Source organism: Nilaparvata lugens, chromosome 12 (assembly GCF_014356525.2).
Source record: "Nilaparvata lugens isolate BPH chromosome 12, ASM1435652v1, whole genome shotgun sequence".
Classification (NCBI taxonomy): Eukaryota; Metazoa; Arthropoda; class Insecta; order Hemiptera; family Delphacidae; genus Nilaparvata; species Nilaparvata lugens.
The window spans coordinates 24,501,746-24,529,334 of NC_052515.1; the positions used below are offsets into that span (position 1 = coordinate 24,501,746).

The 27,589-nt window shown below is 34.9% G+C and overlaps 1 protein-coding gene across 7 annotated transcripts in view; it reads left to right on the top strand.

Annotated features, from left to right (window-relative positions):
* Window positions 1–27,589, top strand: part of LOC111061471 (SWI/SNF-related matrix-associated actin-dependent regulator of chromatin subfamily E member 1) — a 36,962-nt gene that overhangs the window by 5,015 nt on the left and 4,358 nt on the right. For 2 of the 7 annotated variants that reach the window (XM_039439261.1, XM_039439256.1), the window contains exons 4-12: window positions 1,437–1,481; window positions 4,059–4,102; window positions 6,758–6,844; window positions 9,904–10,107; window positions 12,748–12,832; window positions 13,792–13,899; window positions 17,173–17,345; window positions 20,515–20,616; window positions 21,327–21,662. In XM_039439261.1, coding sequence (XP_039295195.1) covers window positions 1,437–1,481; window positions 4,059–4,102; window positions 6,758–6,844; window positions 9,904–10,107; window positions 12,748–12,832; window positions 13,792–13,899; window positions 17,173–17,345; window positions 20,515–20,616; window positions 21,327–21,662 — 1,184 coding nt within the window. Of the gene's footprint in view, window positions 1–1,436; window positions 1,482–4,058; window positions 4,103–6,757; window positions 6,845–9,903; window positions 10,108–12,747; window positions 12,833–13,791; window positions 13,900–17,172; window positions 17,346–20,514; window positions 20,617–21,326; window positions 21,663–23,316; window positions 23,753–26,018; window positions 26,043–27,589 lie in introns of those variants that run through there. The other 5 variants (XM_039439257.1, XM_039439260.1, XM_039439255.1 and 2 more) reach the window with 4 other exon arrangements.

The following is a 27,589-nucleotide window of genomic DNA, read 5'->3' on the forward strand; positions in this document are numbered from 1 at the left end:
TTGCAATTTTACACGATTTGGCAACCCATCTCCTTGGGATGGAGGGCCAAGTCTCAACTTATTTTACACAAACTATAATATGAATTTTAAGTGAGATTAGGAAATGTAATTTCTTTTGTAAATATGAAAAATCAGCATGGTGATAATATAATGATGAATAAGCATTAATCATTTAAAAATTTCTATAATGAATTAAATTTCTTCCAATTGATGATTGAATTTAATTTTATAATAACGATGCTCTTGTCGTTTTATTCACGATTAATTATTGATGATTTGATTGAGATCTATGTCTCTATAACCCAAGTTGAACAGCATTAAATTTGTAGAGGAAATTCAAGTTTTGAATTTAGGACCCACTTGAAAATTGGAAAATATTGATTCAAAACTTTGGTGGATCGATATAGAATGCATTGATTGAGGGTGGAGCTGGGGCTGCCGGTTCTATCAGTACAGAACCCTAGAGATAGGCAATTTTAATATTCCTGATGTTGGTTCTCATTTTTAATATGATTTATTTCAAGTAAATAGCTTTTTTATAATTGATTCAAAGTACATTCTGGAATTTCAGCTAAGATTTTCAGTCTACTAATTAATATTGTACTGTTTGTTCCCTCCTTTCTATTTATTAATTAAATACATCATAATATACAGTCATTTCTATCAAACCTTGAAATGTAAGTTGAAATATGAGGCATAGTTCTTGAAAGCGGCTATCAAGCCATATTGGGCAACATATTGACAATAGTATATTACGCTACAAGCACAGAAAGTTGATGCTTACGGTATGAGGATAGTTTCCCGGGCGAGGCTTGCCGAGCCCGGGAATATGTTATCCGAATACCGTAAACACCGTTTTGAGAGAGTCGCGTACGATATTTTTCGCCACACTACAGGTATAGCTGACGCCAAAAAGTTGGGCGGTTTCGTGGGTCTCTTGTGCGTTCCAACAGCTGATGTTGTCAAGTAGAGTTGTCATCTAGCTTGGCTTAGGTGATGATTTTTAAATCAAAAGAGACAATAAATAGATGCATTGTATCTGTCTATCTATCCGAAAATCCGATACATTAGCTCCCAATGCTAAAGACCATTTCTCTTTCACCTTTCTTAGTTCCATGTTAGCGGCCGGAAAGGGTACTCTTTCCGGCCTTAGCCGGAAAGAAACCTGTTTTGACGTCAGATGAGAGTCGTCTGCAAACAATGTCTTTCAGATCTACGTAGGGACTGGAAAACAGCTGCTTTCTGTGCAGTGTGGCGAAAATACATTAGGTATCAAGAACAAGATTTTAAAATAAATCAAGTATATTTTCATGATTAATAGGTATTATAAATGAATTATTCCCAAATATTAAATGATCAAACTTAGATTTTAAACTTCTTATTTTTATTGTTTTCGCTATTCATTTATTTTCTTTTCGGTTCTTTTATATGTTGAGGCACTAAGGCACTTACCCCTCGAGAAGAAAATAGAAAACTATATGGTAATACTCCTCCTCATCAACAGAGGATTTCAATTATATTATTGTAGAGCAGCTTGTGTATGTCGATTAAGTAGTTTATTGTATGCGTTAGTTTGTTTTCTTACTTTGAACTTTTCTTTCTTTGTAGAACGTATCTTGTTTTTCTTTGTTACGTTGATGCATGTGGGCTTTCTTCAACTAAAATACAGGCTCGACTACTCAGTCTATAAAGTTTTTATTAGATGTCGTTTCAATCAACTTATGTTATCATAATAATTTATATTATAATTTAAATCTGTTCCGCACTTCATTTGAGTAAGTACTAACTAATAATACACTATTTCGTTTAGTTTTTTTGGTCTCAAAATTGGACAAAAATCATGAAATGTAACATAACCTATTTTTGGACAATTTCTATCTAAATTTGGGAAAGGAACAGTTTTGGGTTTGAAGCCTGTTGTTCCTTTCCCAATCATTCATAGATTGATGATGTATAAATAAATAATTGAAGTTTTCTGCTGGAACTAGAGTAATTTTCTCCGGTCTCTTTTGATAACTCAAACCAATTAAGTCTTGCGCACATTACTGCTTAAAACTCTATCCTCTCAAGCACAATATATTACCATGATATAATTAATTTTTCCTACAGTTACCTTGGAAAGTGACCATTCTTGCACTCATTACAGAACGCAAAGAATCACTTTTCCGCTCTAGTGCGGCAAAAATTTTTTCTGATTTGCAACATGGCAACACAAAATAGTTAGTAGGTTATATGGAGCACCAGTGCAGCAAAATCAAAATTAAGTTGGTAACAGTGACTGTGGTATAGTGTTGTGGTGCATGTTATAATAATATCAAGGATAGGTTTGAGGACAGCCACCACATTCAGCACACAGCCGCCCCTTCATTCATTTACTACTACATTATTCAATTTTGACAAGACACAGAAGCTTCTCTGCTCCTTGGGACAGGCTGGTCGAGTGGTTGAAACTGATGTGAAGTTGCTGGGTTTTTCCTTGAATACCAGAATAAGCTGGACAAGTCATATTGTCAATGTTTGCTCAAAGCTGTCCAGTGCGCTCTATCTTCTGCGAAAGTTGAAATCGGAAATTGGTGCCGGATACCTGCTTACTGTCTCCTATGCCATGTTTCACAGCCATGTCCGTTATGGACTTCACCTGTGGGGTCACTCTGGACGACTTGGTGATGTGCTGCTTCTGCAGAAAAAGGCTGTGCGAGTGCTGACGGGCAGTGACTACATGGCTCATTGCAGACCACTATTCAAGAGGCTAAAAATACTTACTGTTGTAAATCAGTACATTGTTGAATGTGTGGTTCGCATCAGAGACAGAGCTAGGAGTGCTGATACTCGTGGTGAGATACATGGCTATGGAACCCGTCAGACTCACCTCATCAACATGCCAAGATGTCGTTTAGCAAGGACTCACAGGTGTTATCATTTCATTGCCTTCAAGATGTTTAATAAGCTGCCAGAGTGGGTCAAGGATAGTGGAAGTGATAAGACAGTTTTCCGAGCAGTTTTGAAATCACTATTTTGTGATAGACAGTTTTCCGAGCAGTTTTGAAATCACTCTTGGTGGAGCATCCATTCTATAGCCTGAGTGAATTTCTTGATAGTGAGATGACATTTTGAAACTTTTTTTTGTGACATGTTTTTTAAACCCTGACACAGTCTATCCAGCAGCGCTGGTCAATGACCTAGAATAAAACTAAAAAACTAAAAACTTTTATTTATTAATAATAAAATTACACAGAAAAACATCTGATGGATTTCAGGGAATTTTACCCATAATTACCCACTTTTCATATTCAATGGTAACTGTAGGAAAAATAAAATGTGAAATATGGGCGTAAACGGTTTTTTCGGTGCAGCAAACTGTCACTTTGCGCACTAGTTGCACAAATAACTATTTATTCATTTGGACTAATCAAAATTGGGGAATGAAATAAGTGCCTGTTTTTATTCAATTTCCAATTGAAATTGAAATTATATTTATTCTTCTTCTTAGAATGTACAAACAATATACATATACAAAACTTGAAGAAGGTTCCTCACATGGGCAAAGCCTGGGCAATCATTTTATGATTATGTAAGTATGCCATTGATGAATAAATTAATATTAATTAAGTAATTATAACAATATATAGACTTTATTAGACTGAGTAACCGAGCCTTAGTCTGATTATTTGCAGAACTGCAAATATAGTATTTTGAGTATGGTGAATCGTGTGTTTTACTTTTTCATCTTTCAGTAGTTTGCACTCCTTTAGTAGTCTTGTGTCGTTTTCTCTTCTTTACTCCTAGAAAATCTTCTTTTCTCTGTCTAGTAGTTTACTGTCTGGTAGAATTTGTAATTGTTTGTTCTTAACAAATGTAAAACGTTTTTCCAATTATTTAGTTTTCTGTGTTATTTCTTCAGCTATCTGTTTCTCATCCATTCATTCTTGTACCTTTTCAATTTTATTCATCAATCGCACAGTGTTTCTTGAAGTCTTGCTCACCAAAAATATTTTTATTGTTTATTGGTTTGAAGTTATAATGGAAATTTGCAATGTCGGTAATTTGTGTGTTTTCAGAGCGTTTGAGAGCTAGTGGGGGCTCTGGAGGATCCTCAAGTTCAGTAAGTATAAGCGTCAATAAGTATTAGTATAAGTTTTTCATTTTTCGATCAGTTTTATTTTTAGTTATACTAATGACTAGCTGAGATAGAATCAGTATGTGTTAGGAAGCAAACCAATTTATTATGCATTTGGAGGAAACATACTAATGTTTCTCGAAGACGGAGAGGTCCGATGTTCTATACTCCACTAATTACTCCCACTACCTAGAAGCATTCCAAACACGTCGCGCCAACACTCCCCTCCAGCTATTGCTGGACATTGTTCCAAAGTAGTTTACTGGTCAGCAGGTATATTGGTTTGTGTGATTATGAAGATGTGTTCATCACAAGAACGTAAAGCGAAATGACACGGCGCATCCAAATGTGCGCAGGATGACCGTCTGTGTCCATGCTACAAACTGTGGAAGGAGAAATGGGTTTCTCCTCTTCATGTTAAAAGTAATATCTTACAGACTTAACAACATGAAAATTGTCGGTTTTATTATCAAATTAATAACTCTCCAGTTATTCAAGGGCTCCTCTAAAATCCTCTAAAATTGTCTTTTTCCGATTATGTTTTAGTTTATTACTAATAAATTCACAAATTGTTATATTCATCCACTTCGATCCATCATAAAATATAGGACAAAGGTAGCATATTGTCAATTCTTTTCAAGACATTTTTCAAGTACTTTGTTTCCTGAATATGTTAAAAAAGTTATGGGAATTGGGAAAATGTTTTTTCCCAGAGAAGGCTCAATTCTGGTTAGCTATGCGCTGTTAAAAATTTTATGGGCAGCCAAATTCATACAGTCGAACCTCTCTATAACGAACCTCCACTTAACGAAATCCTCTACACAACTAATTTTTACCTCGTCCCATGACATTTTAAGAGTTTTGGCAGCTTATTTACCTCTATTTAACGAATTTCGGACCTCTCAACAACAAAGTTTTCTCTTGACTTCAACATACAAAATGTAGTGTGTATAGAAAGCAGAGAGTCATTTTCAAATAATTCGTTAGTTTCAGAAGAAAGGTCAATAATAATGGACTAAATGACTAAAAATAAAAGGCAATTTAAGTACCAAGAAGATTTTAGACAGTCAATAGAGGTTGAAACACGTGTCGAAAATTGAATGCAAGTTACTGGAAATTACTGGTCATTCGTAGACCAGGCAGGTAAACGACTGGACTTTCTTATCCTTGCTTTTGCCACACATTTCAATTGTTAGAACTCGCCATTCATAGATAAAGGAACGGGAATGCTGGATTTTTCCATCCTCCCACCATTTGCTTTTGTTACACATTCCAATTTTGCTGGTTAAGTTACTGTACTCAGTTTCTAAAAAATCGTGATCAGCAGATTCTAAAACTAAGTGTTGCTAATGATTTGCAACATTGTAAATTTGATGATACTGATAACCGATGATAAAATGGGTGACTGTAATTCACGAGAAAAATCTTCCATTGTCAGGGAATTTAATCAATGAAAAGGCTTTAGAATTTGCAGTATCATTGGGATACAGTAGCTTTAAGGCAAGTAACGGCTGGTTAGAAAAATTCAAAAAACGGCATGACATCGTCCAAAAAGTGATATCGGGTAAAAGTGCTAGTGTTGATATGTACCCTATTGTGAATTCTGGAAAGAAAATGTTCTTAGAAAAGTTCAGAAAATATTATGAGCCGAAAGACGATTTCAATGTTGATGAGAATGGTATATTCTTTAAATTGTTGCCCAATAAGACACTAACTATCGCCCAAATCATTTAATTATCGCCCTTGATATATTATAAGATCCATAAGATTATGGCAGTTTACTTGACAGAGCATCCTCTCAATAACGAATACCTCTCTGCAGCAAATTTTTTTCGGGATAATCAACTTCGTTATACAGAGGTTCAACTGTATATGTTTTTTATATTTAATGTGCTTGGTCGAAACAAATTGAATATCAATATTAAGGAGAATAATTAGGAATACGAATAGGTGATTATGCAGAGACAATCCCCCAACAGCTTAAAGGACATTCATGTTATTAATAGTGAGGTCCACGTTATAACGGCAGTGATGAAAGATAGCAGAACAACGTTGCCGATCCTCTGTCTTGTCAATGCCTTCTATAGACTGTAGTTGATACAGGTTTATTGATGTAATATTAACTGTTCATTCTCGTTTAAAATAATGAATTATATTTTATTAAGCAATTAATTATATTTTTCAATAATTTCATAATGAATTTTCATAATTAGGATGAACTATTTTGTCAACTAATTATTAATTATACATTGTTAAAAGACGATCTGGCAACAAAAGCAAAGCGAAAAAAAGATAGCGCTATCCGCATTGTTGAATGATAGACAAGGATAGAAATACCATTACTAATCAAACACTGCCATTATGATGTGGACCTCCCTATATTAAAGGAACTTTTGACTTCATTCCTATCTTCAATTTTATTAATATTTAATACCGTAGTTGATACATTTTGCATGAATTCACATATAAAATGTGTGTACCTCACTATAGAATCTAGAAATGTATGACAGCAAATTGAGATTTATATAATATTCTATGTTGGATTTGTTACCAAATTTGATTTATTGGCTTCTAATTATTGTGTAAATATTGTCTCTTTATTTTTTTCAATTTTGATTAATGATTGTTTGTAATTTGCAGAAAGACAACAGTGCGAATCAGAATCCATTCATCACATCGCCTCATGCTCATCCCCAGTTCCATCCACAGAAAATCGTCAAGGCTACGGTAAGTCAACATTTCTGTTAACAAAAAATAATGGTTGAAATTTTTATAAGTTCAACAAAATTGATTCAATAAAAGAAGATAGTCAAAATTGCAAACCTTACAATAATTGACAAACTTGATTTAATAAAGGAAGTCAAAATTACTTTTAACAAAAAATAATGGTTGAAATGTTAATAGGTTCAACTAACTTAATTCAATAAAAGAAGTCAAAATTGTAAACCTTCAAAAATTGACAAACTTAATTCAATAAAGGAAGTTAAAAAGAATGGTTGAATTTTTTATAGGTTCGACAGGCTTAATTCAATCCGTCAGACAGCTTATCCGTCGTCTACATTGTTCGATGCTCACATTAAGGTGCGTACAGATTTACGCGCCGCGAACATGAGCAATTCACTTTTGATCAGCAGATGCCAAGCTTTTTATATCTGTATCTTACCGTTTCTGTAAAAATACAGATATAGTCAGCTGATTAAAAGTTAATTGCTCATGTTCGCGGCGCGTATATCTATCTGTACGCACCTTAAGATGCGATTACCTATGACAGTCTGTAAATCTGTTCAACATTATATCAATCATATATAATATGAACAATCAACATATTCACTAAAGATGGGATCAATTGAAACTAGGAACAAGAATAACCGTACATTAATACAATTTCATTCCATCTATCAATACATTCATTCAATAATTTAATTCAATCTATACATAATAAAGTAAAGAACTGGCTTATACACTTACGGGATAGGAAAGTTATTTTTGACGCATCATCACGTCTGAACTACTGGACTCATTAACTTGAAATTTTACTTATAGATTCTTAATTAACCGAGGATGGTTATAGGCCTATTTTCAATTCATCAATATTTCATTACGTCAAGTTTAAAAATAGACCCTTGCGGAGCACGGGTTACCTGCTAGTATTATAATAACTTTGAGCTACAGGCTCCATTCAGGATCAATTCACCTGATGGCTTTTTGATGGTACGGCCAAGTTCTAATTTTGAATAAATTGGACATTTGATTCAGAGATGTTTTAGAACTTTTCTATGGTAAAATAAAAAAATGACCCGACTGCACAAACGTCTGTTGAATTCTAACTGTGATTAAGTGCTAATTAAAGACGTTTTACACTTCTCTGATTGGTTAAGTGTACTTTTTCAGCCCGGTATAGGCCTAAATAGTTCTATTAGAACCAATGGGAATAATATTTTCACTGTACCGGACCCATGCACTGATACTGGAATCCAGCATCGGATCATTTATAACCCCGTATATGGGAATCTAGCTTTAATATTAGTTAGTATACAATGTCAGCGTGGCCTGAAAAGCAGATTGCACTCAGTCACTGCTTGATTATTTGTTTTCAGAAAAAACACTTATCATTAAAATTGCTCTGCAACAATCTATCAGGGAGCGGTCTGAGCTGTTCTTGGAGGATTTAGATATCCATTGATGTATCTATACCCTTCTAATGGCCATCACACACCTCCGTAACGTAGCTTGTAGTGCGTCTCTTGAAAGACGTAGACGACATATCTCCTCATAATGTTTAATCAATCGATCCATTTCAAACCCGCGCAGCGTAGATTAGCATTAGGAGATAGGTCGACTACGTCTTTCCAAGATGTATTTCAAGCTACGCTAGGGCGGTGTGAAATGACCTTGAGACTGCTCGGATCCCCAAACCGCTCACTCTCTGTGTGTATACACCTTATGAGTGAATAAATGAAAATTATGAATAAGATGAAAATTTATGATTTCTCTACGATATTTATTTACTATCATTTTAGAACCACTGCAAATAGATATGTCACATATCACATCAATATTGAATGTTTAAGGCTGTGCAAAGGCTAAAAATAAACTTTTTACTCGTGATATTTTTCAAAGTTTTTTGATTTGTATATCATCAAGCTATCAAAATGAAAAAGTTTTCTCAGGAAAACATTTTTTTTCTGATCATTACTTTTTGAGATATTAGCGCCTAAAGTTAAAATTTTTGCGACAGAACATTTCAAATTCGGTACGATATAAATCCATGAGATTTTGAGGATGGATTCTTCATGGTATTGTTGATCTAGTAGAACACAAACTGAAAATATCAATTTTGTAAAAGTTATTTAATTTACTAGAAATAACCAAAAATAACTTTCAGTTGAGTTATTTTGGGTAAATTGAATAACTTTTCCAAAAATTGATATTTTCAGAAAATTTTTGTTTTACCAGATCAATACCATGAAAAATCTATCCTCTAAATCTCATGTATTCATCTCTTACCGAATTTGAAATGTTCTGTCCCAAAAATTTTAACTTTAGGCGCTTATATCTCAAATGATCAGAAAAAAATATTTTTTTGAGAAAACTTTTTCATTTTGATATAGCTTGATGATATACAAATCGAAAAACTTTGAAAAATATCACGAGTAGAAAGTTTATTTTTAGCCTTTGCACAGCCTTAAGGAAACAGTTGATCTATTTAAGCACTAAAATAATAAACCTTATTCCGGACCACTTCCTCATAGACTCTAAGATTAGTAGAAAAACTAAACTAGAAATAAAAACCTGGACCTACAGTAATTTTTTCTTTCATATCAACGTATGAGTCTTGAGATTTCTGCTCTAATTACTGTTTGCAAGGCCTTTTCTTTTAGATAAAGTGGACTCCTTACATTTTTCTCTCTTTTTTCCTGCCTTCTTCTCCATTTCTTCCCTTTTTCACTCCTCTCCACCCTTCATTCCTTACTTTTATACCCTCTACCTGCCTATTACATGGGAAACCATAGTTGGCTAGGTATTTTTCCTCCTTTTTTCTTCTCAGCACACCCCACCATGAAGCCTGTTTCGTATTTTATTAAGAACTTTTTTCTGATTGTGATTTTTTGTATTTTGATTTCTGTTATGTATTTTGTGTTGAATTGAATAAAATTATCAATTGATTGTCTTGAAAGGATTTAGATATCCATACCCTTCAATATGTGCATCATAGCCACCTCACGTGTAAATAGTGAATGATATGAAAATGCATTATTATATTTGAATGTTTGATAAATTTTCAGGATGCGCGTTTGCCAAAGCCGCCGAAGCCGCCCGAGAAGCCATTGATGCCCTACATGCGTTACAGTCGCAAGGTGTGGGACCAGGTGAAGGCTCAGAACCCCGACCTCAAGCTATGGGAGATCGGCAAGATCATTGGCCGTATGTGGCGCGATCTGCCCGAGGCCGACAAAATCGAGTTTGTTGAGGATTATGATGCCGAGAAAGTGAGTAGCCGAATCTATTAAAAATAAATATTTTATATCTCACAAACACATTACAATTTAATATACACAATAATGTTCAACAATTCAAAAGAAAACAATATAGAATAATATTAGACAATATTTCTTAATAGCCTATTTGTGAGAAGTTAGGTTGATAAAAAAAGGAGTAAGGATGAGGAGCTCAACCTACTTGACTAGAAATAATGAAAATTCAAAAGAAAATAATGTTGAAAAATTCAAAAGGAAGCTATATAAATGATGTTATACAATTCATGAGATTTATGAGAAGTTAGGTTAATAATAATAATATCGAGTGACTTGGCTGGCTCAGGTCTGGTGTCAGAGTTTTCAGGTCGCCAACTGATCAATTTCAGGGTCTCTGACATGACCTAACGACTGCTTTTTAGGGAGCCGGGACCGACGGCTTAACGTGTCCATCCGAAACACGGGAGTGGCCCGAGATAAATATCTTGCCCGGGCCGGGATTTGAACCCGGGCCTCTGAATAATAAAGCCAGAATCTGATCCACTCGACTAATAAACGACCTTTCCTAGGTTAATAAGGGAAGGAAATTAAGAGATCAACCTACTTCACTAGAAATAGTAAAAAAAACAATATATTTTAATGTCGGACAAGTCATAAGATTTGTGAGATGTTGAGTCACAGTATACATACGGTATGGAAACTTGGCTAGTACCCTGTCGCAAAAATCCGCCATCTTGTTAGGAAGAGCCGCATTGTAATAGTATTGATGGTAGGTCCGGATCAATTTATCTCGTTCACTGCCACGAGCCAATCAGAAGACCAGGATTGGAACTTCCCAAGGTCACGTGACGTGTCTAGTATTTGCGCCATGTAAACAACATTGGTTGGATAGGCGTTTTATTGGCAGTTTCCATTCTGTACCTATTCTGTGGTTGAGTTAATAGGGAGAGAGAATAAGGAGATGAACCTACTTCACTAGAAATAGTGAAAATTCAAAAGTGAACAATATACATAGTGTGCTGCCTAGTGTACTGGACTCAGTTGGGTCTAAGACAATTTGTTTTGCTGATGACACAGCACTTATCTTCCAAGAAGGTTCCTGGGAAGATGTTATCAAGCAAACAAAAGTGGGTTACTATAAGGTTTCTCAGTGGCTAAAATGTAATTATTTGAGACTAAATCTTGGTAAAACAAAATGTATGACCTTCAGTCCAACAACAAGAGGAGATCTAGATATGAACAGGCTTTGTTTGAATAATGCTTGTAACAGGTATCCATGTGATTCTTGCAATGAGGTTATTGAGAGTGTAAACAATTACAAGTATCTTGGTATTTTTGTTGATAAGCATCTACGCTGGTCACCTCAGATTAGCTACCTTTGTAGAAAATTAAGGGTGGTCAATTTAAAAATGTACATGCTTAGAAGTATTTTGAGTCTAAAATTACTAAAATCTGTTTATTTTGCTCTATTCCAATCCTTAGTTCAGTATGGTAATTCTATATGGGGAGGAACTTTTGATTCAACTTTAAAACCTCTATTTGTTTTACAAAAGTTAGTTATCAAAACAATAATGAGGTATCCGAGAGATTTCCCAAGTGTCACATTGTTTCAAAATTCCAATCTGTTCACTATAAGACAATTGTTCATTTTAAAGACTATTAAGAAACATGTGCTCAAATTAAAAAATATTCAAAATTTTCAAAGAGTAACTAGACAAGTCGCTCAAAACTTAATCACAATTGAAAGAGTTGATAGCACCCTATCCCGTAGAAGTATTTCATATTTGAGAAATAAACTCTATAATAAAGTTCCAAGAGGATGGTTGTTAAAGAAGCCTAAAATAAAAGATTTCCATACCTGGGTGAAAGAAAATTATTTTTATTCAATTAATGATTTGGTTTAATATTGATTGATGTTGTATGAATCTTAAATTCAGCTTTATATATATCTTTAATTTATTGTTATTTCTTAGAATGGAATATTTAGTTGGTTGAATGTTAATTACTGTTAGCCTATATTATAATATTGTAGGATCATTTTATATATTAATATTAATGTATAAGTGAATAAGTTATATTAAGACTCCACGTCGGCGTACAAGTTTTCTTTTGCCGACATGTAGCACAAAGTTGTCAATTTCCTTTCAGTTGTATTCTGTATATATTTTTGTGCAATAAACGATTTGATTTGATTTGATTTGATACGATAGTGTCAGAAAATTCATGAGATTTATGTTATTATTCGACTATTGTAACAAACATAAATCGAAATTTATTCAGTCAGTTTCTATATACATTTACTTATACATTATGATGTAATTGGGAGCAACAAGATATACTTGGACCATATCATATTTAATCTGATTTGAGGAGATTTTCGACTCTAGGACAAACTATTTAAATCACAACTGATTTTGGTAGCCTATTGTGCAGCTAATAATTGATTTTGTGATGAAATTTTCCTCATTTTTCTAATGAAAATTGTCAAATCGGTAGTTAATTCGGTGAGATTCTTCTTCTGTTTTTATTATCGACTTTGTCGATCGAATTTGTCTGAGTCGAAGAAGGAGAAAACAATAGATTCATGTGTGTGTGTATTTATTTATTTATTTCATCCTCTTTTGAACCTTCTAATTTGTTCTCGATTATTTACAGATTGAGTATGAGAAGAGTATGAAAGCCTACACTAATTCTCCAGCTTACCTTGCTTACTTGGCCGCTAAGACTCGTGGAAAAGCTGGTAAGATATTCTTTTCAACTGCTTTGTATTTCTAAGTATTTGAGGCTCATTCATTTTTCCAATCATAGTATTGTAGTAGTCATAGTAAAGTGTATAAAGTTCTTTCATTCATGGTTTCTATATTCATTCCATAGATCTTGGGTACTTGGAGTATTGTTTACAAGTGTTTGCTTTTACTAGGATTTTCCAGTTGTACAACGCCTAGTGAAAACATTGATATAAATTTTGAGATTCATTGGAATTTGAAATACATGTCACTTCAATATAATCAAAAAGTATACATTAAGAACCATCATCAACTGGTTTGCAGCACGTGACTTTATACCTATTTAAAAATAACAATAGGAGCACACTGTTGCCGTTTTTATGATGATTCTATCAAAAAGACCTACGCTCTCTTTCTCGTTCTTCCTCTCACACAATTAGCTCACAGGCTCTCAAAGTTCTTTGAAATCTGGCAGCACTGTACTCCATAAGAGCAATGCTGTACTCTAAGGCTCAACTCACACTTAGGCGACTCAGGTCGAGAAGAGACTCGACTCTAGTCGAGAGCATGTGTTTCTAAATGGTGACACTCAGACCAGTCGATTCTAGTCTCCGCGACTGTTACCATTTGAAAACACATGCTCTCGACTAGAGTCGAGTCTCTTCTTGACCTGAGTCACGTAAGTGTGATTTGAGCCTTAGGTTCACACAGACTACAGAATAATTCATTTTCATATGATAAGAATAATTATTATTAATTTAGGGCCGTTTGCACAGTCAAAGCTTAAAATCAGCTGGTGGCTTAAACTCAAAATGAAACGCATTGAAACTAGTCTTGATAAGGATTTAATCCAGTTTAAAATGAAATGCAGTTTAAACTGTCACTGTGCAAACGGCCCTTGGAATTATGTCATTTTAAGGAATTGGTTTTGTTTGAGTTGGCTGTATTTAATGTTGATCATTGATTGTTACAGCCCCCAAAGAACCGGAGGACAGGGAACCCCATGAGGGTCGCTCGGCAGGCGATAGAAGCAGCAAGGCTGACAGAAGAATCGACATTCAGCCTGCTGAAGATGAAGACGGTATGTATAATAGTGATGCAATATACTATGAGTGAAGGATCACTACTTCGTCATGTAGTAGTTAAGGTAATGTAGGTTGTGATTCGAAGTAGCTTCGAAGATAGTAATAAAAATACTTTATATTGTCTCAACCACTTTCTCATCACAGAGACAAGAAACCAGATACAGTTGTTTGACAAATAGCAATCCCCAACTTACTAACACTTGTAAATTTGTAAAATTTAAAACAATCACAGCTGTCTATCATTGACCGAAGCGAAGCTGAGGTCTTAGTTTCGACTCGATCGGCTTTTGTCTGTTTTTTTGTACCGCAGTTACAGTCGCAGTTATTGTCCGATTTGGATGAAATTTGGTATGCAAGTTCTTTAAAACAAGGCGCAGAAACGTATGTGTAACGATTTTTGATAAAACCTCTGGTTTTTTGTAATATTTAAAAAACCGCGAACTAACCTCAATCCTGAAATGAAGTGTCTTTGAAGATACAGCAATTCATCCTCATAATTTTTCGCATCAATTGTTACGAGCACTTGGTGGTCGAGTCGGTTAGACCGTGGTCTGTCACACTGTTGGACCCAGGCTCAATTCTCGTTCCTGCCAGGTTTTTTTTTGCAGATAATACTAATATTGTTTTATCTTATTCTAATAATATATCATTATAAAATAAATTATTATGATTAGATAGAAAAATTGAATTGAATCATCTTATTATTATTAAATTGATTTAACAAATAAATTGGATAAATTATTTTTAAAAAATCTTTATTGTATTGGAGTCCAATACTGCAGTTGTAGAGAAAAACTTGTATGTAAAGGTGTAAAGGTAATTATTTTCCTTTTCGTGTAGTTGAGAAGTTGATATTGTGGTAATTATTAACATTAAATTAAAAAGACCAAGAAATTGTCAAAAAACCACAGATTTATTGATACTTAGAATTACCGGTTTCGGTAATTACACCATGGTCAATCTCTGATAAACTCTGATAATGACCGAAACCGGTCTTTCTGAGTATCAATAAATCTGTGGTTTTTTGACAATTTCTTAGTCTTTTTCATTTAAAAGGTATGTATTTGATATAAAGGTACTCCTTGATAAGTCCAGTGTCCCTGGAAACAGTGTCTCTAGCACTTTCAATGGAGAAAATAATAGTTGACATGGCTAAATCTTCACAATATACTGTACTTACTGTACTGGCCCTTCTCATTAGATTGGAAGTTGTATTCATGAGCGAGGTCTACTGTTCGCAGAACTACTAGTTATAGAAGGTATTGGAAAAAGAGAAATTGCTGGCTATGCCGTCCTATCATCTCCAATGATTTTATCGCGTGAATTTCACTTCAATTATTTTCCTTGTTTTTTTTTCTTTCAACACAAAGAAATATGTTTCATCTTCCAAACTCTTTTTCAACTTGAATTTTCCCTACAAAAAGTGTCTCATATTAATTTCAGTTCATGATTTTTCTCACAAAATAATCAGTCCCATTTGCACCATCTCGGCTTAAACGAAGATGGATCAATTGTTGGTTTAAACAAGGAATTAAAAACGTCATAATAAATGCGGCCATTGATGTGATTGTAGTGTAGAATTGAACGTGGATGTTGCATATGAGCATAGAGAAAATAAAGAAGGTATCCCATGGTATAGTCAGTGGCGGCTCGTCCTATGTGTTCACTGGTTCATTGAACCCCCAGAATTGAATCAACTTCCTATACAATGATGAATTTGCAACTCAAATAATTATATTTTTATTGACGTGACAACGTCTTATAAATTGGTTTGCCGGGTGACACTTCAAGAAACTGCGTTACGCTCCGCGTTATGCGCTCACAATGAGAGCGAGTGAGAGCGTTCGTTTCGATTCACGGTCGTCTGGAAAGAGCACGAATAGGAGCAGTGGCGAGCAACGCAGCAGCAACCCGAAGGCATTCACCTGGAGAGAGAGTGAAACGGAGCAGTCAACCTGCGCAGGCGCCGCAAGCAATCTCCTGCGACTGCGCCACTACTTCCCAGGCTGGCAACGTTCCTTCAACGTCGTTCCACTCAAAGTCGTTGTCACGTAAAACTTTCGCCCGTATACCGACTTTACAGGCAACCAGAGTTTTTTTTATCACATTTTTCATGTACGTAAACTTAACGTCAATGTTTTGCGGCCGGTGCCAAAGTGGCTTGCTTGAAACAACACCGAATAGCCTGACGAGACGGGTGGTGGTGGAAAGCAGTGTTCATTCCCCAATCTGAACCCAAAAAACGGCTGGGTGAGGTAGTAGAACGAAGGAGGGGAATCGGTTTGCTAGCACGAATCTGGTTCACAATCCTGTCTGAACCACGTTTCCACGAGTTCATCCAAGAGTAGCCGAACCTAGCCGAGGAAAGTGAAGCATTCGGTAAACCTCGGAATGAATCGTGAGTATTCGTGATACGGATTCAGTGCCATCTTGAACTTGCTCATAACCAATAAATTTAAATTTGGTGACAGTAAACAGTAAAAAAGCGGTAAACAAGAAGTAGCCTAAGCGTGACAGTTTTGAGGTTATACGGTACGGTTTCGAGTATACACTGTATACAGTTGTGATAGATTTCATTATATAAGTTTGTTTTGCGTGTTGAAGAATATAGTAATTTCTAGTGTGTTTCGTGTATTCGTGAGTATTTCTAGTATGTCCATTTAATTTTAGTGAGAGTGTAAATATAATTTATTGTGTTACCGTAACAGCATTTTGATGAAGAAATATGAATAAGATTCAGTATTTGCTGAAGACAAGCATTATTAATATTATGGATAGGTGTAAAATAAAACATGATGGTAGAACAACTCCGGAAGTAAAAATCAAACAAGAAAAATATGAACAGGACAAAAATCTATATTTGTAGAAAATAATTATGCTTAATCTTTGGGGGGTAATTCCTTGAAATTATTATTGATTACCTTTACACTTGATTATGCTCAATATTCTATTATCCTCTTGACCTTTCTCCCCAATAGATCATGAGGTAGAACCCCCAAGCTAAAAGATCACGAGCCGCTACTGGTATAGGTCACTCATGTTCCAAATTTAAAGCCTTTATTAAAGAGAGACTTTATCAAGAAGAGATACTAGGACTATCGGATTGAGTTAACAGTTCAATTTGTAACATAAACACCCTATAGCCATGGGATATCTTACACTATCTTTTCTCTAAGCCCGATACCATGAGATATCTTCTTTTTCTATCTTTTCTCTATGCTAATATATTGCAGTTGTTGATATTCTCACAAAATACTGAATATTTTCAGATCAAGACGACGGTTACTCAGTGAAACACGTGGCATATGCGCGCTACCTGCGCAACCACCGCCTCATCAACGAGATCTTCTCGGACGCCATTGTGCCCGATGTGCGCTCTGTCGTCACCACTGCGCGCATGCAGGTGCTCAAGCGACAGGTCCAGTCGCTCACCATGCATCAGGTCACTCACACCTCACTCATCTCAATTATTTGTTCAAATACTAAATTATCTATAATATAATAGGGGAAAGAATTGGCTTATACATGTAAGGGATAGGAAATTCACGAATGACGCATCACGCCTCAACTACTCAACTGATTATCTTGAAATTTTGCTTAATATATGATTCAATGATTTGTTTTTATTATTTGAGCCAGAGTACATCAGTACATAAGCCAGGTCATCACATACAATCCATTATAAATAAAGTATACAGAATACAGTGTGACAGTGAATGTAAAGATTTTTAATTTACCAAGGATGGTTCAATTCTTCAAGATTGTATTAAGTTTTTAGTTAGACCCTTGCTGAGCACGGGCTACCTGCTAGTTTTTAATAAATGAAACACTGTGTTCAAAGATGTTATAGAGCTTTTCCACGATGAAATATAATTATGCAGGTGCAGTCGCTCACCATTTATCAGGTCACTCACCTCAAATCTTTGTCCAAGTATTATAATTTTCTTAAATATAATTATTGACAGTGTTCAAATCAGAGATGTTTTTACCATTTGAAAATATAAAGCTCATCAGTTGGATAAGTTTAACACTATATTGGGTGATATTTTTTTGGTCCTTCAAAATGAATATTTCCTATTTTATCATGCAAGCATGATGATATTGCCAACTATAGACCTATGCTTTGGTCCCTATACTGTCTAAAATAATCGAAATTCTGCTCGCAATGCAATTTGCAAATTCTTGAAATTAATAACTTGCTCTGCAAAACACAGTTTGGCTTCCGAAAAGGCCTCTCAACCACTCATACTCTTATAAACTGGTTGAAGAAATTCTTGACTGCTTTGAAGATAATCCTCTGCCGCTATCTCTTTCTGTGACCTCAGTCGTGCATTCGATTGTGTGTCACATGATATCCTCCTGGCGAAATTGAAACACCTTCATGTTGAGGACCTGCTCTTGAGCTATTTTCTTCCTATTTGCGAGGCAGAGTGCAGTACGTCTCCGTGAATGGTGACAACTCTCGCGCTTTGCCTGTGGAGTGTGGTGTGCCTCAAGGGTCTGTATTGGGTCCAGTGCTATTTCTGATCATGATTGATGATCTTAGCATAAATTTCCCAACAAAAATCTTCATGTATGCCGATGATACCACAGTTCTTAATAAGCATAAAAATGATGCTCAAGCTGTTGCACTGTCGGAGAGGAATCTGGAGTCGGTGCAAACTTGGTTGAATGCCAACGAACTGTTCCTCAACAAAGCCAAAACCACAAAGGGATCAGCAACAAATGATACTGGTAAGGAGCAGAAATTCCTAGGAATAATTATTGACCCTACTCTAAGTTGGGCACAACACATTGCTGTTCTGAAAAGTAGGTTGAGCAGCGGTGTGTTTGCCCTTAAACGATTATGTGGGGAGCTGGACCAACATGGACTACGTCAGGCTTATTTTGGTATTTTTCAACCACACCTTCTATGGCCTTATAGTCTGGGCAGTTCTTCACAAGCACAAGACATTTTCATAATGCAGAAAAGGGCTGTCAGAGTCATCGCCAGGGCGCGGAATCGGAACATTGTAGAGATATTATAAAGGTCTTCGAATTCTAACTCTATATTCATTATTTTTATATATTGCAATGCTTACTATTCCTGAAAGCAAATCCAGAGAAATGGAGTTGAGAAATGCAATTCATTCTTATAATACAAGATCCAATCAGACGCTTAATGTAACACGAAGCAGACTGCATAAAACTGATCAAAGTCCCTCGAATGTTGCAATTAAATTGATGAATGAGGTGAGGCAACTTAATCACAGGAGGTTCAAAAAGATTTTAGAAATATTTCTCTTGAAAACCCCCTTTACTCAGTTGAAGAGTTTATCGACATGAAATGAATGTAGAAGATTTCAATATTTAGAATTTATTAATATTACTGTTATATGAATACGATTAATATACCATACATGTTTTTATTGTGAATGTGACTTTGTATTGTTTTTTATTGACAGTATTTGTATTGACTAAGTGTTTACTGTTATATTGACTGGCTATATGTCAAATTGTGACATCCTGTTTTTTGGCTAATAATTTATTATTATTATTATTTAGTGATAATAGAGTGAAATTTTTCTTCTATGTTTGGTTTTGAAGCATCTAAATTTAAAAATGTACTTTGTGAAAATGATAAGAACTGAAAATTTTGTGAAGTGAACAACTACAAGACTTGACCTATTTCGGACTATGTGTAACCTTATCTAAATTTAGGAGACCAATAGCAAAAGGTTACCTTATTTTTTTCTCTCCCTATCATTTTTGATGATGTAATTATTGTATGAATCAATAAAGAATATTGCAGAATTTTTCTATGATTAAATAATAGTAGTTTTTACAACAGTTTTAAAATGATTGTTGTTCCATAATGGATGTTAATTAATAAAAGCTTGTAGTACCATTTATTATTAAAAACTTTAAAATATTTAAACTAGTTTCGACCATAAATCATGCAAGCTAATTTATAGTTGAAACTTGAAAATGACCTATGGTCGAAACTAGTCGTTTAAATATTTTAAAGTTTTTAATAATAAAGGGTACTACAAGTTTTTATATTGTTTTTATTAATTTGTACAAAAGTAGCCCATATAAGTGAATTGTTTTTATGGATGTTAATTATATAATGGCTGTTGACTCAATTGTTAACAATAAAATTGTTATTAGAGAATTATTAAAACCACAATAAGTTGTCTTTTGTATGTTGGCTTTTGTGGAAACATTCATTACGAGTAGAACAGAACATATTGTGATTTTATATTTATTACTCTTGAATAATTGTATTTGAACTTTTTTTGTAACTAATTGTACTTTTAGTAACTCGCTTTTTTTCAAGTTCAATGTATATTTTTTCATAATGATATGAGATTCAATAATCATTACAATATAGAAATAATCCATTCATTAGGAATAAAATTAATAATACCGGTTCATCTTTTAGCTAAAGATCCATCATTAATTACTAGCTGATTTTATTTATTTTGCTAGGAATTGATCCAATGTACCTAGAATGTTCCAGGTACATTGAATTGATTTCTACTTTAATAGTATATGCTTTTTATGTATGTGTTTCACGGTGTTAAAGTATATTGTGTTAATCTTACGAATTTACTCTTCTTCATTTTCAGAATAAATTGGAAGACGAACTGCAGCAAATAGAAAAGAAGTTTGAGGCAAAGAAAAGGAAGTTCCAGGAGAGCAGCGAAGCATTCCAAGAGGAACTCAAAAAGGTGATTGATTTGTCATCAAGTATCAAGATTTGGGGCAACCTTCTTGATTCTCTCCCTATCATTTACTTGATTTTGTGTTTTTGTAAATTATTAAATAAATGAAGCTACGGTGTAGCTAAATCAAATCCCCAAAATAGAAATAGAATAATTTTCAATTTTATACAATTGTGATCATTCATATTCATTTATCAAGTCAAAAGCACTACAACATTTGGAAAAACACGTGATATTCATTCATCTATTTATTGGATGAAGCAAACAAATGAAATTCACGATATTTAGAAAATATAAAACAGGTTTCATGTCTAAAACATCTTCTATAATTTTTGTTCGAAATAGTATGGATTTTGCATTGTGTATTTTCTATTTATTTCTGTAGACCTTGTATTTATCATAATGTAATTATTTCATTCTTGGTTTCATCTGATAGGCTACCGTAGCAGAATAAAATGTATTTTCTTTCATGTTATAATTTATTATGCTAAGCTCATTTATAGAGCGGAGCAGCCTCACTCCTCTAGAGTATTTTTATTTGTTTTATTAGGAGTAGTATACCCACTCAAGCTTTTATTTCACATGTTTACATTTTTCTATGTTATTTTGTATTATGTTCGTTTATGAAATAAATGAATTGATTGATTGAATAGTCTTCTTTTATTTGTTTAATTATTTGTCTTGAATAATATTCATTGTGAATTTGATTTTTTCAGCACTGTCCCCGCGCCGTGGACGAAGACACGTTCCAGAAGATGGTTGAGCGACAGATGGACTTGCTGCGCAAGGAGCGTGCGCGTGGAACGGGGGCGGGAGGAGCGGCTGGTGCCGGGAGCGGAGGGGCGGCAGGTGCTGAGGGTGGCGGAGGTGGGGCAGTGGTGAACGGGGGTGGAGCCAAGGGTCCCATCAAGGAGGAGGGGGGAAGTCCTGGTGGTGAGGAAGAGGTGGATAGCAGTAACGAAGTGGCAGCGCCTCAGGCTAGAGGGATTACTAATCCCGTCAGCACTAGCGGGTCAGGAGAGGACTCTATGCCGCCCCATTCACAGCAAGAGGTCAGTTGTTATTTACATCAAATCAAATTGTATTGCCTCAAAATAATATACGATAGGTCATTCAGAAATTAACCTCCGGTCGATAAAAAAATTCATTAAGTTCAATAAAAATATTTTAATATATACTTCTTAAAACTAAAGTTTTGCACTATTTCTCGATATAGTCTCCATAACGATTGAGACACTCATCATATCTCTTCACAAGCTTTGAAATTCCTTCTGCATAAAAATCACTCGCCTGTGCCTGGAGCCAGCCTGTGACCGCATCTTTGAGCTGCCACATCGCGTCACATCTTGCTGTCACTAACTCGTACAAGAGAGTCTTGGAAATCTGTGGAAAATCAGTAGACAACTCCGACAATGTAAAACGTCGTTTTTCACGAACTTTTGCATCAACTGTCTGAAGAAGTTCGTCAGTGTCCAATGATGGCCTGCCACTCCTCTATACATCATGAACGTTTTCTTGTCCACTTTTAAATAAACGTAGTCTACCAATTCAGGGACAACTCCTTCACTCATAACTCTTGGTCCGTACACAGCACAAAGCTCACGATGAATACTGCTGCTGCAGTATATTCTTTGGCTGTAAAAAACCTTATAACAGCTCGCACTTTACATTCGGCGGGGTTTTCTATTGCAGCATACATTTCAAACTGACACAAAAACTTGACTAGCGCAGATACAATATTCACTCGACCACGGCTTGATGCCGACTCACCTCCCGCGTGCGAGAATGCAAAGATGGCGTCGCTACTCCCCCCACTACCAGCACTGTGACTGATCGGAGGTTACTTTCAGAATGTCCTGATACAAAAACAATACATTATATATTAGAAAAAAATAACTTGAAATTACCAAAAATACAAAAACACGATTCAAATGAAATAAACTATAGTTTTAGGTACATCAAAGTTTACGCTCACTGTGAGTTCAAGATAAATTGCTTTTAATGACAGTCCAAGAAAGTAGAGTGTTTCTCCTTCCTTCTCGTTACCTTGGAGGAAACGAGGAATATAAGGGATTTCGTTAAATGGTCAGGGAACACATTCAGTGATGAATTTCAGTTGCTTGTACAGACTTAAGGTTGTATAGATATAGGCTAGATAAAGAGAATGCAGTGAGAGAATTGGAATAGTGATTGATTGAAGTCCGTTTGGGTAGAGTCTAGAGTAGCCTGTTCTACTTTGAGGATGAGATAGAAAATATAAGAAATCAACAATTCAATGTCATTTGAGAATTTCATGCTTCCATATACTCAAGAGGTGGTGAACAGCAGAACCGTTTAATGAATTGACCAACAACTATAGGTTCAGCGAAACTTTTCACTGATAAACTCTACAAATATCAGTAACAAGGGCTTAATTTTATGAGAACATGAGATTAATTAATTCTTTAAATAAGATATCGGTATAGAGTTTGAGATATACGATTTTTGTCCTAGTTATTCACTAAAGCCATACATTTTCTTACCCTTGAATTACATATCTGTAGTTTTGAACTACTTATCTGTAGTTTTCAGCTATTTTCTGTAGTTAACCGTAGATAGCCGCTATCCGGATAATCTTCGTTAACGGGAGATTAACCTTAGATCGTAGTTTATCAGAGATTAACCTTTGATTGTAGTTCAACTACTAAACATCTCAAATTCTTCCAGAACGAAGAAGAAAAAGTATGGTACACTTTTGAAAGTTATCAAGATACAAGAAAAATGCAACCAAGAGAAGATTATTTCCAAAACAGAGTTCTAGTCATACAACTGCCGCGGAGCTCTGAAGACAACAACGTTGGATACAAGAGACAGAGACGGCATACTGAGCAGTGGAAGAGAGATGCCTCGGTCAGAATGAAAAAGTATTGGGCTGAAAAGAGAAAGAAAACTGACAGAAACTGGAGCAGAGTGAATCAGTTGAATGAGAGAGAGGGTGTTGTTCCAGTTTATTTGAAGAAGATTGTAGTAGAGAACTAGGAAGGGATGGAGGATTTTTATTAAAAATATTTCGCTTTATAATTAAAAACCCAAGGAATAATGTATCCGTTGATGTTTGTGTGTAGGTTTCAGATGTAATAAACTATAGAGTTCATATCACTGATGTAAGTTTGTTTTTCTTACATATTATTGAACAATGTTCTGTAGGAAACCCTAGAAATCAATAAAACATTGGTCCAAGTTTTGTATTTCATTCATATTTTTGAAGAATGTTCTTTAGGTAGCCCAATAAATCATACAATGAAATAGTAGTTTCTTTCAAAATTTCATTAATCGTTCACTTAGAACCAGTCGGCTATCAAAAACCCATCAATGATACTTGCTTACATTTTTCTCATGTGTAAAACTCGCGATCTATATCAATAACTTCAATAATGTACTAATCATTGTTTTGTGTGCTCACTGAGAACGGTCAGAGCGGTTTTAGAAGAATGTTTATGTTTTTGAAGGGACGGATTCAAAGACCCAAAGGTTCGAAGAACCTCACACGTCAACCGAAGCTTATTGTGTGTGTGTTAGAAGAATATAGATTTTCTTATAATTATATCCTTACCCTTCTTAGACTGTGGAACTTGGAACATCCAACCGCTTTCTATGTACACACACACCCTACTTCTTCAAAAATCTGTCTTCTGTAGTGTTCTTATCCAATATTATCGAAAAACTAATTAAATGAATCATATAATAATATATAATATGAAATCTTCAATTCAGCATCGATTTCTTGAGTGTTCTGTTTATCATTATTTATTTATGTTCTGGCTTATAATCATCTAGTGACTGTCGACTATTGAACAAAATGTATCACATTGATGATGGAATGTCATTGTGTGTAATGTATCACATAATTCTCTCATTTGATACCATATGTGCTAACAATGAATGTAGTCATTATATCGATTTATTTTGTCGATATTTCAGTTACAATAATGTACAAATCATATGTGAATACAGTGTTGTGTATTATTTCTTTGTTTTCAAAAAATAAACAAAGAATGTTTGTGTTAGGTAATATCATAATTGATGTGTTGACACATCAACATGATGTGTTGACAGTTACAAACTTCTAAAGCTCAACTCACACTTACGCGACTCAGGTCGAGAAAAGACTCGACTCTAGTCGAGAGCATGTGTTTTCAAATGGTGACGTCGCGGAGACTAGAATCGACTGGTCTGAGTGTCACCATTTGGAAACACATGCTCTCGACTAGAGTCGAGTCTCTGAGTCGCGTAAGTGTGAGTTGAGCCTTAGGAAGCTGAATTAAGTCTTGCGCACACCACTACAATTCGCTTGAAGGTGATACGTGAGCGGTAGATTTTTAAGCCGTGATTAAATGGTTGAAATCGTTGCCGTAGTCGTCATGCGAAACGCAGTGGTGTGCTTAAGTGCCGGTTGCACAAAAGCCGATTAAGTTTTAATCGTGATTAATTCCACGAGAACCAAGCCGTCTTTTCAAATACGCCTTCTCTGATTGGCTCTCGTGAAATTAACCGCGGTTAAAATTTAACAGGCTTTTGTGCAACCGGGCCCAAGACTTGGAACAAATCACTGGTGTTGCTTTCTCGTGTAAAGTACTTGTAAATATAATGCACTGTTTTTTACACTAACATAAATAAAAATCAGTGTATGATACACTACCACTTGATGTTGTGTATTGATGCACTTCACTACTAGCACATCTTGAGAATGTTATTACTGTATTGTTAATTTTTAAAATGTAGAGTGTTTCAAACAGATTAAACTGATTTGTTCGTAGATTATTTTTTTCTAAGGGAAACGCTTTTATGGCCATATTCATAACCGAAATTTTTAAATAATAATACAAATTTCTTGAATAGTTTGAGCATGTTTATCATATACGTTACCAACATGATCAACTACATTATTGTTGAATTGTATCTCATGTTCATAGTGTATCTTGTGTAGTCCTATTCTCAGACAATTGTTATTATCTAGCTGGCATCTAGGTGCTAGAAACCAATAATCTGTATTATTAGATGTCAATTCAGTAATACTAAACAATCATATTTTCGGGGAGCATTTTAGTTTTAGAATAGGTACCTCAATCTTTCCTTAGCATTCGCAGGCTGAACTGATCTTTGCAATACAAAATATGAATATCCGTATGATTTTTGCATACTTACGGCCCACTTACTGCAACCATTTTTAGTTCATTTCTCATCCTATATATTGAATATTTTAAATTACTAAATATGCAGTTACAAAATATTCTGTTTGAAACACTCTACTAACTCTACCTCATGAATTTGGAGTGTAATTACTTCTCTTTGACGACTGTACAAATGCTACACTTGTAAATGTTGTGTAAGGATATGTTGTCACGTATGTGTTGTGTGTATGTTGACAGATGGTTGTTCTACACTACATTCAGGTAAAACACGAACATTGAGTACCCCTCTTTGCCCCCTCGTATCCTGAATGTTGATATTTTGACAAGGTAGATGACCGCAAGAAACAGTTTTATTAAATCCCAATGTAACATGAACTTTTTAATTTTCAAACCTTTTGAATGAACTTGTTGATTAGAGTCATTCTCCAATGGATTGATCATAAGCCTATCGAATAAAACAATTTTCAAGTATTTTAAAAATTCTTAAAATCCCTCAGATGAAGCTTTACCTGAGAAATGTCGGAGCCAAAATTCGCATCCCCAGCTACTATACAGGGTTAGTTATGCAGCGTCAAACATACAATTTACAAATTTTCAAACGGCAATATTAGGTCTAATGATTCAATTAAATTATGAGAATAATCGGAAAGTAATGAAGTATCTCAATTTTTAATTATAATTAAACGAAAATCCAAATTAAATGCCGTAATAATAATAATAATAATAATATCGAGTGACCTGGCTGGCTCAGGTCTGGTGTCAGAGTTTTCAGGTCGCAACTGATCAATTTCAGGGCCTCTGACATGACCTAACGACTGCTTTTTAGGCAGCCGGGACGGCTTAACGTGTCCATTCGAAACACGGGAGTGGTCCGAGATAAATATCTTGCCCGGGCCGGGATTTGAACCCGGGCCTCTGAATCATGAAGCCAGCATCTGATCCACTCGACTACGGCCACTCCCGTATGCTGTAAATCACCCCGAAGACTTCTGCTACTGCAAATATTGACAACAGGGTAAACAGCTAGATGGAAATTCGATGAACGCTACTATTCAAAAATTATTTTTCAGTCCGGGAATCGAACCCGGTACCTCCTAATTGCCGGTCTGGAATGCTTACAATGCAGTATCAGAAGTCTTCGGGGTGTTTTACAGCATTTAATTTCGTTTTTCGTTTAATTATAATTAAAAATTGAGTTGAATACTTGGTTACTTTCCGATTACTCTCATAATTTAATTGAATCATTAGCCTTAATATTGATGAAGGTTGATAACAATAATTATTTATTTATTAGAATTTGAATAATTGCAATATCTCAGTAATTTTCATCTGTATCTCAATTTTACTGAGTAGAATCATAGAGGAAATATAACATACTTTCTTTATGGTAGAATATTGAATTTTATGGTCATTTTTTCAGTAATATTTTGTTTCAAGTGGTCACACACCTTTAGAGATATTTTCCCTCATAATGCTTCAGTGATGTGGCATGGTATTGTCATGTACTTTTTGATGAATTGTTTTGATGTGATTTTTATTTAAAATTTGCCTGCCTTATTGTCCCGTCAACTATTAATTGAGCTGAATATAGGTTGTTTTGCTGATTTTCCTTTATGAAAAATACATGTTCATTTAGTTTGACGTTGTGTATTTGTGTCTGTGATCGCCCTTTCTGAATGTGTTGTTGATGAGTTTGTTGCATGAATGTTGATGATTAAAAAGAAATGAATCTTTCATGATTTACGAATTTACATCACCCTATAATTATCATAACCATTGTAGATGATCTATCATTATCTTGGTTGTCC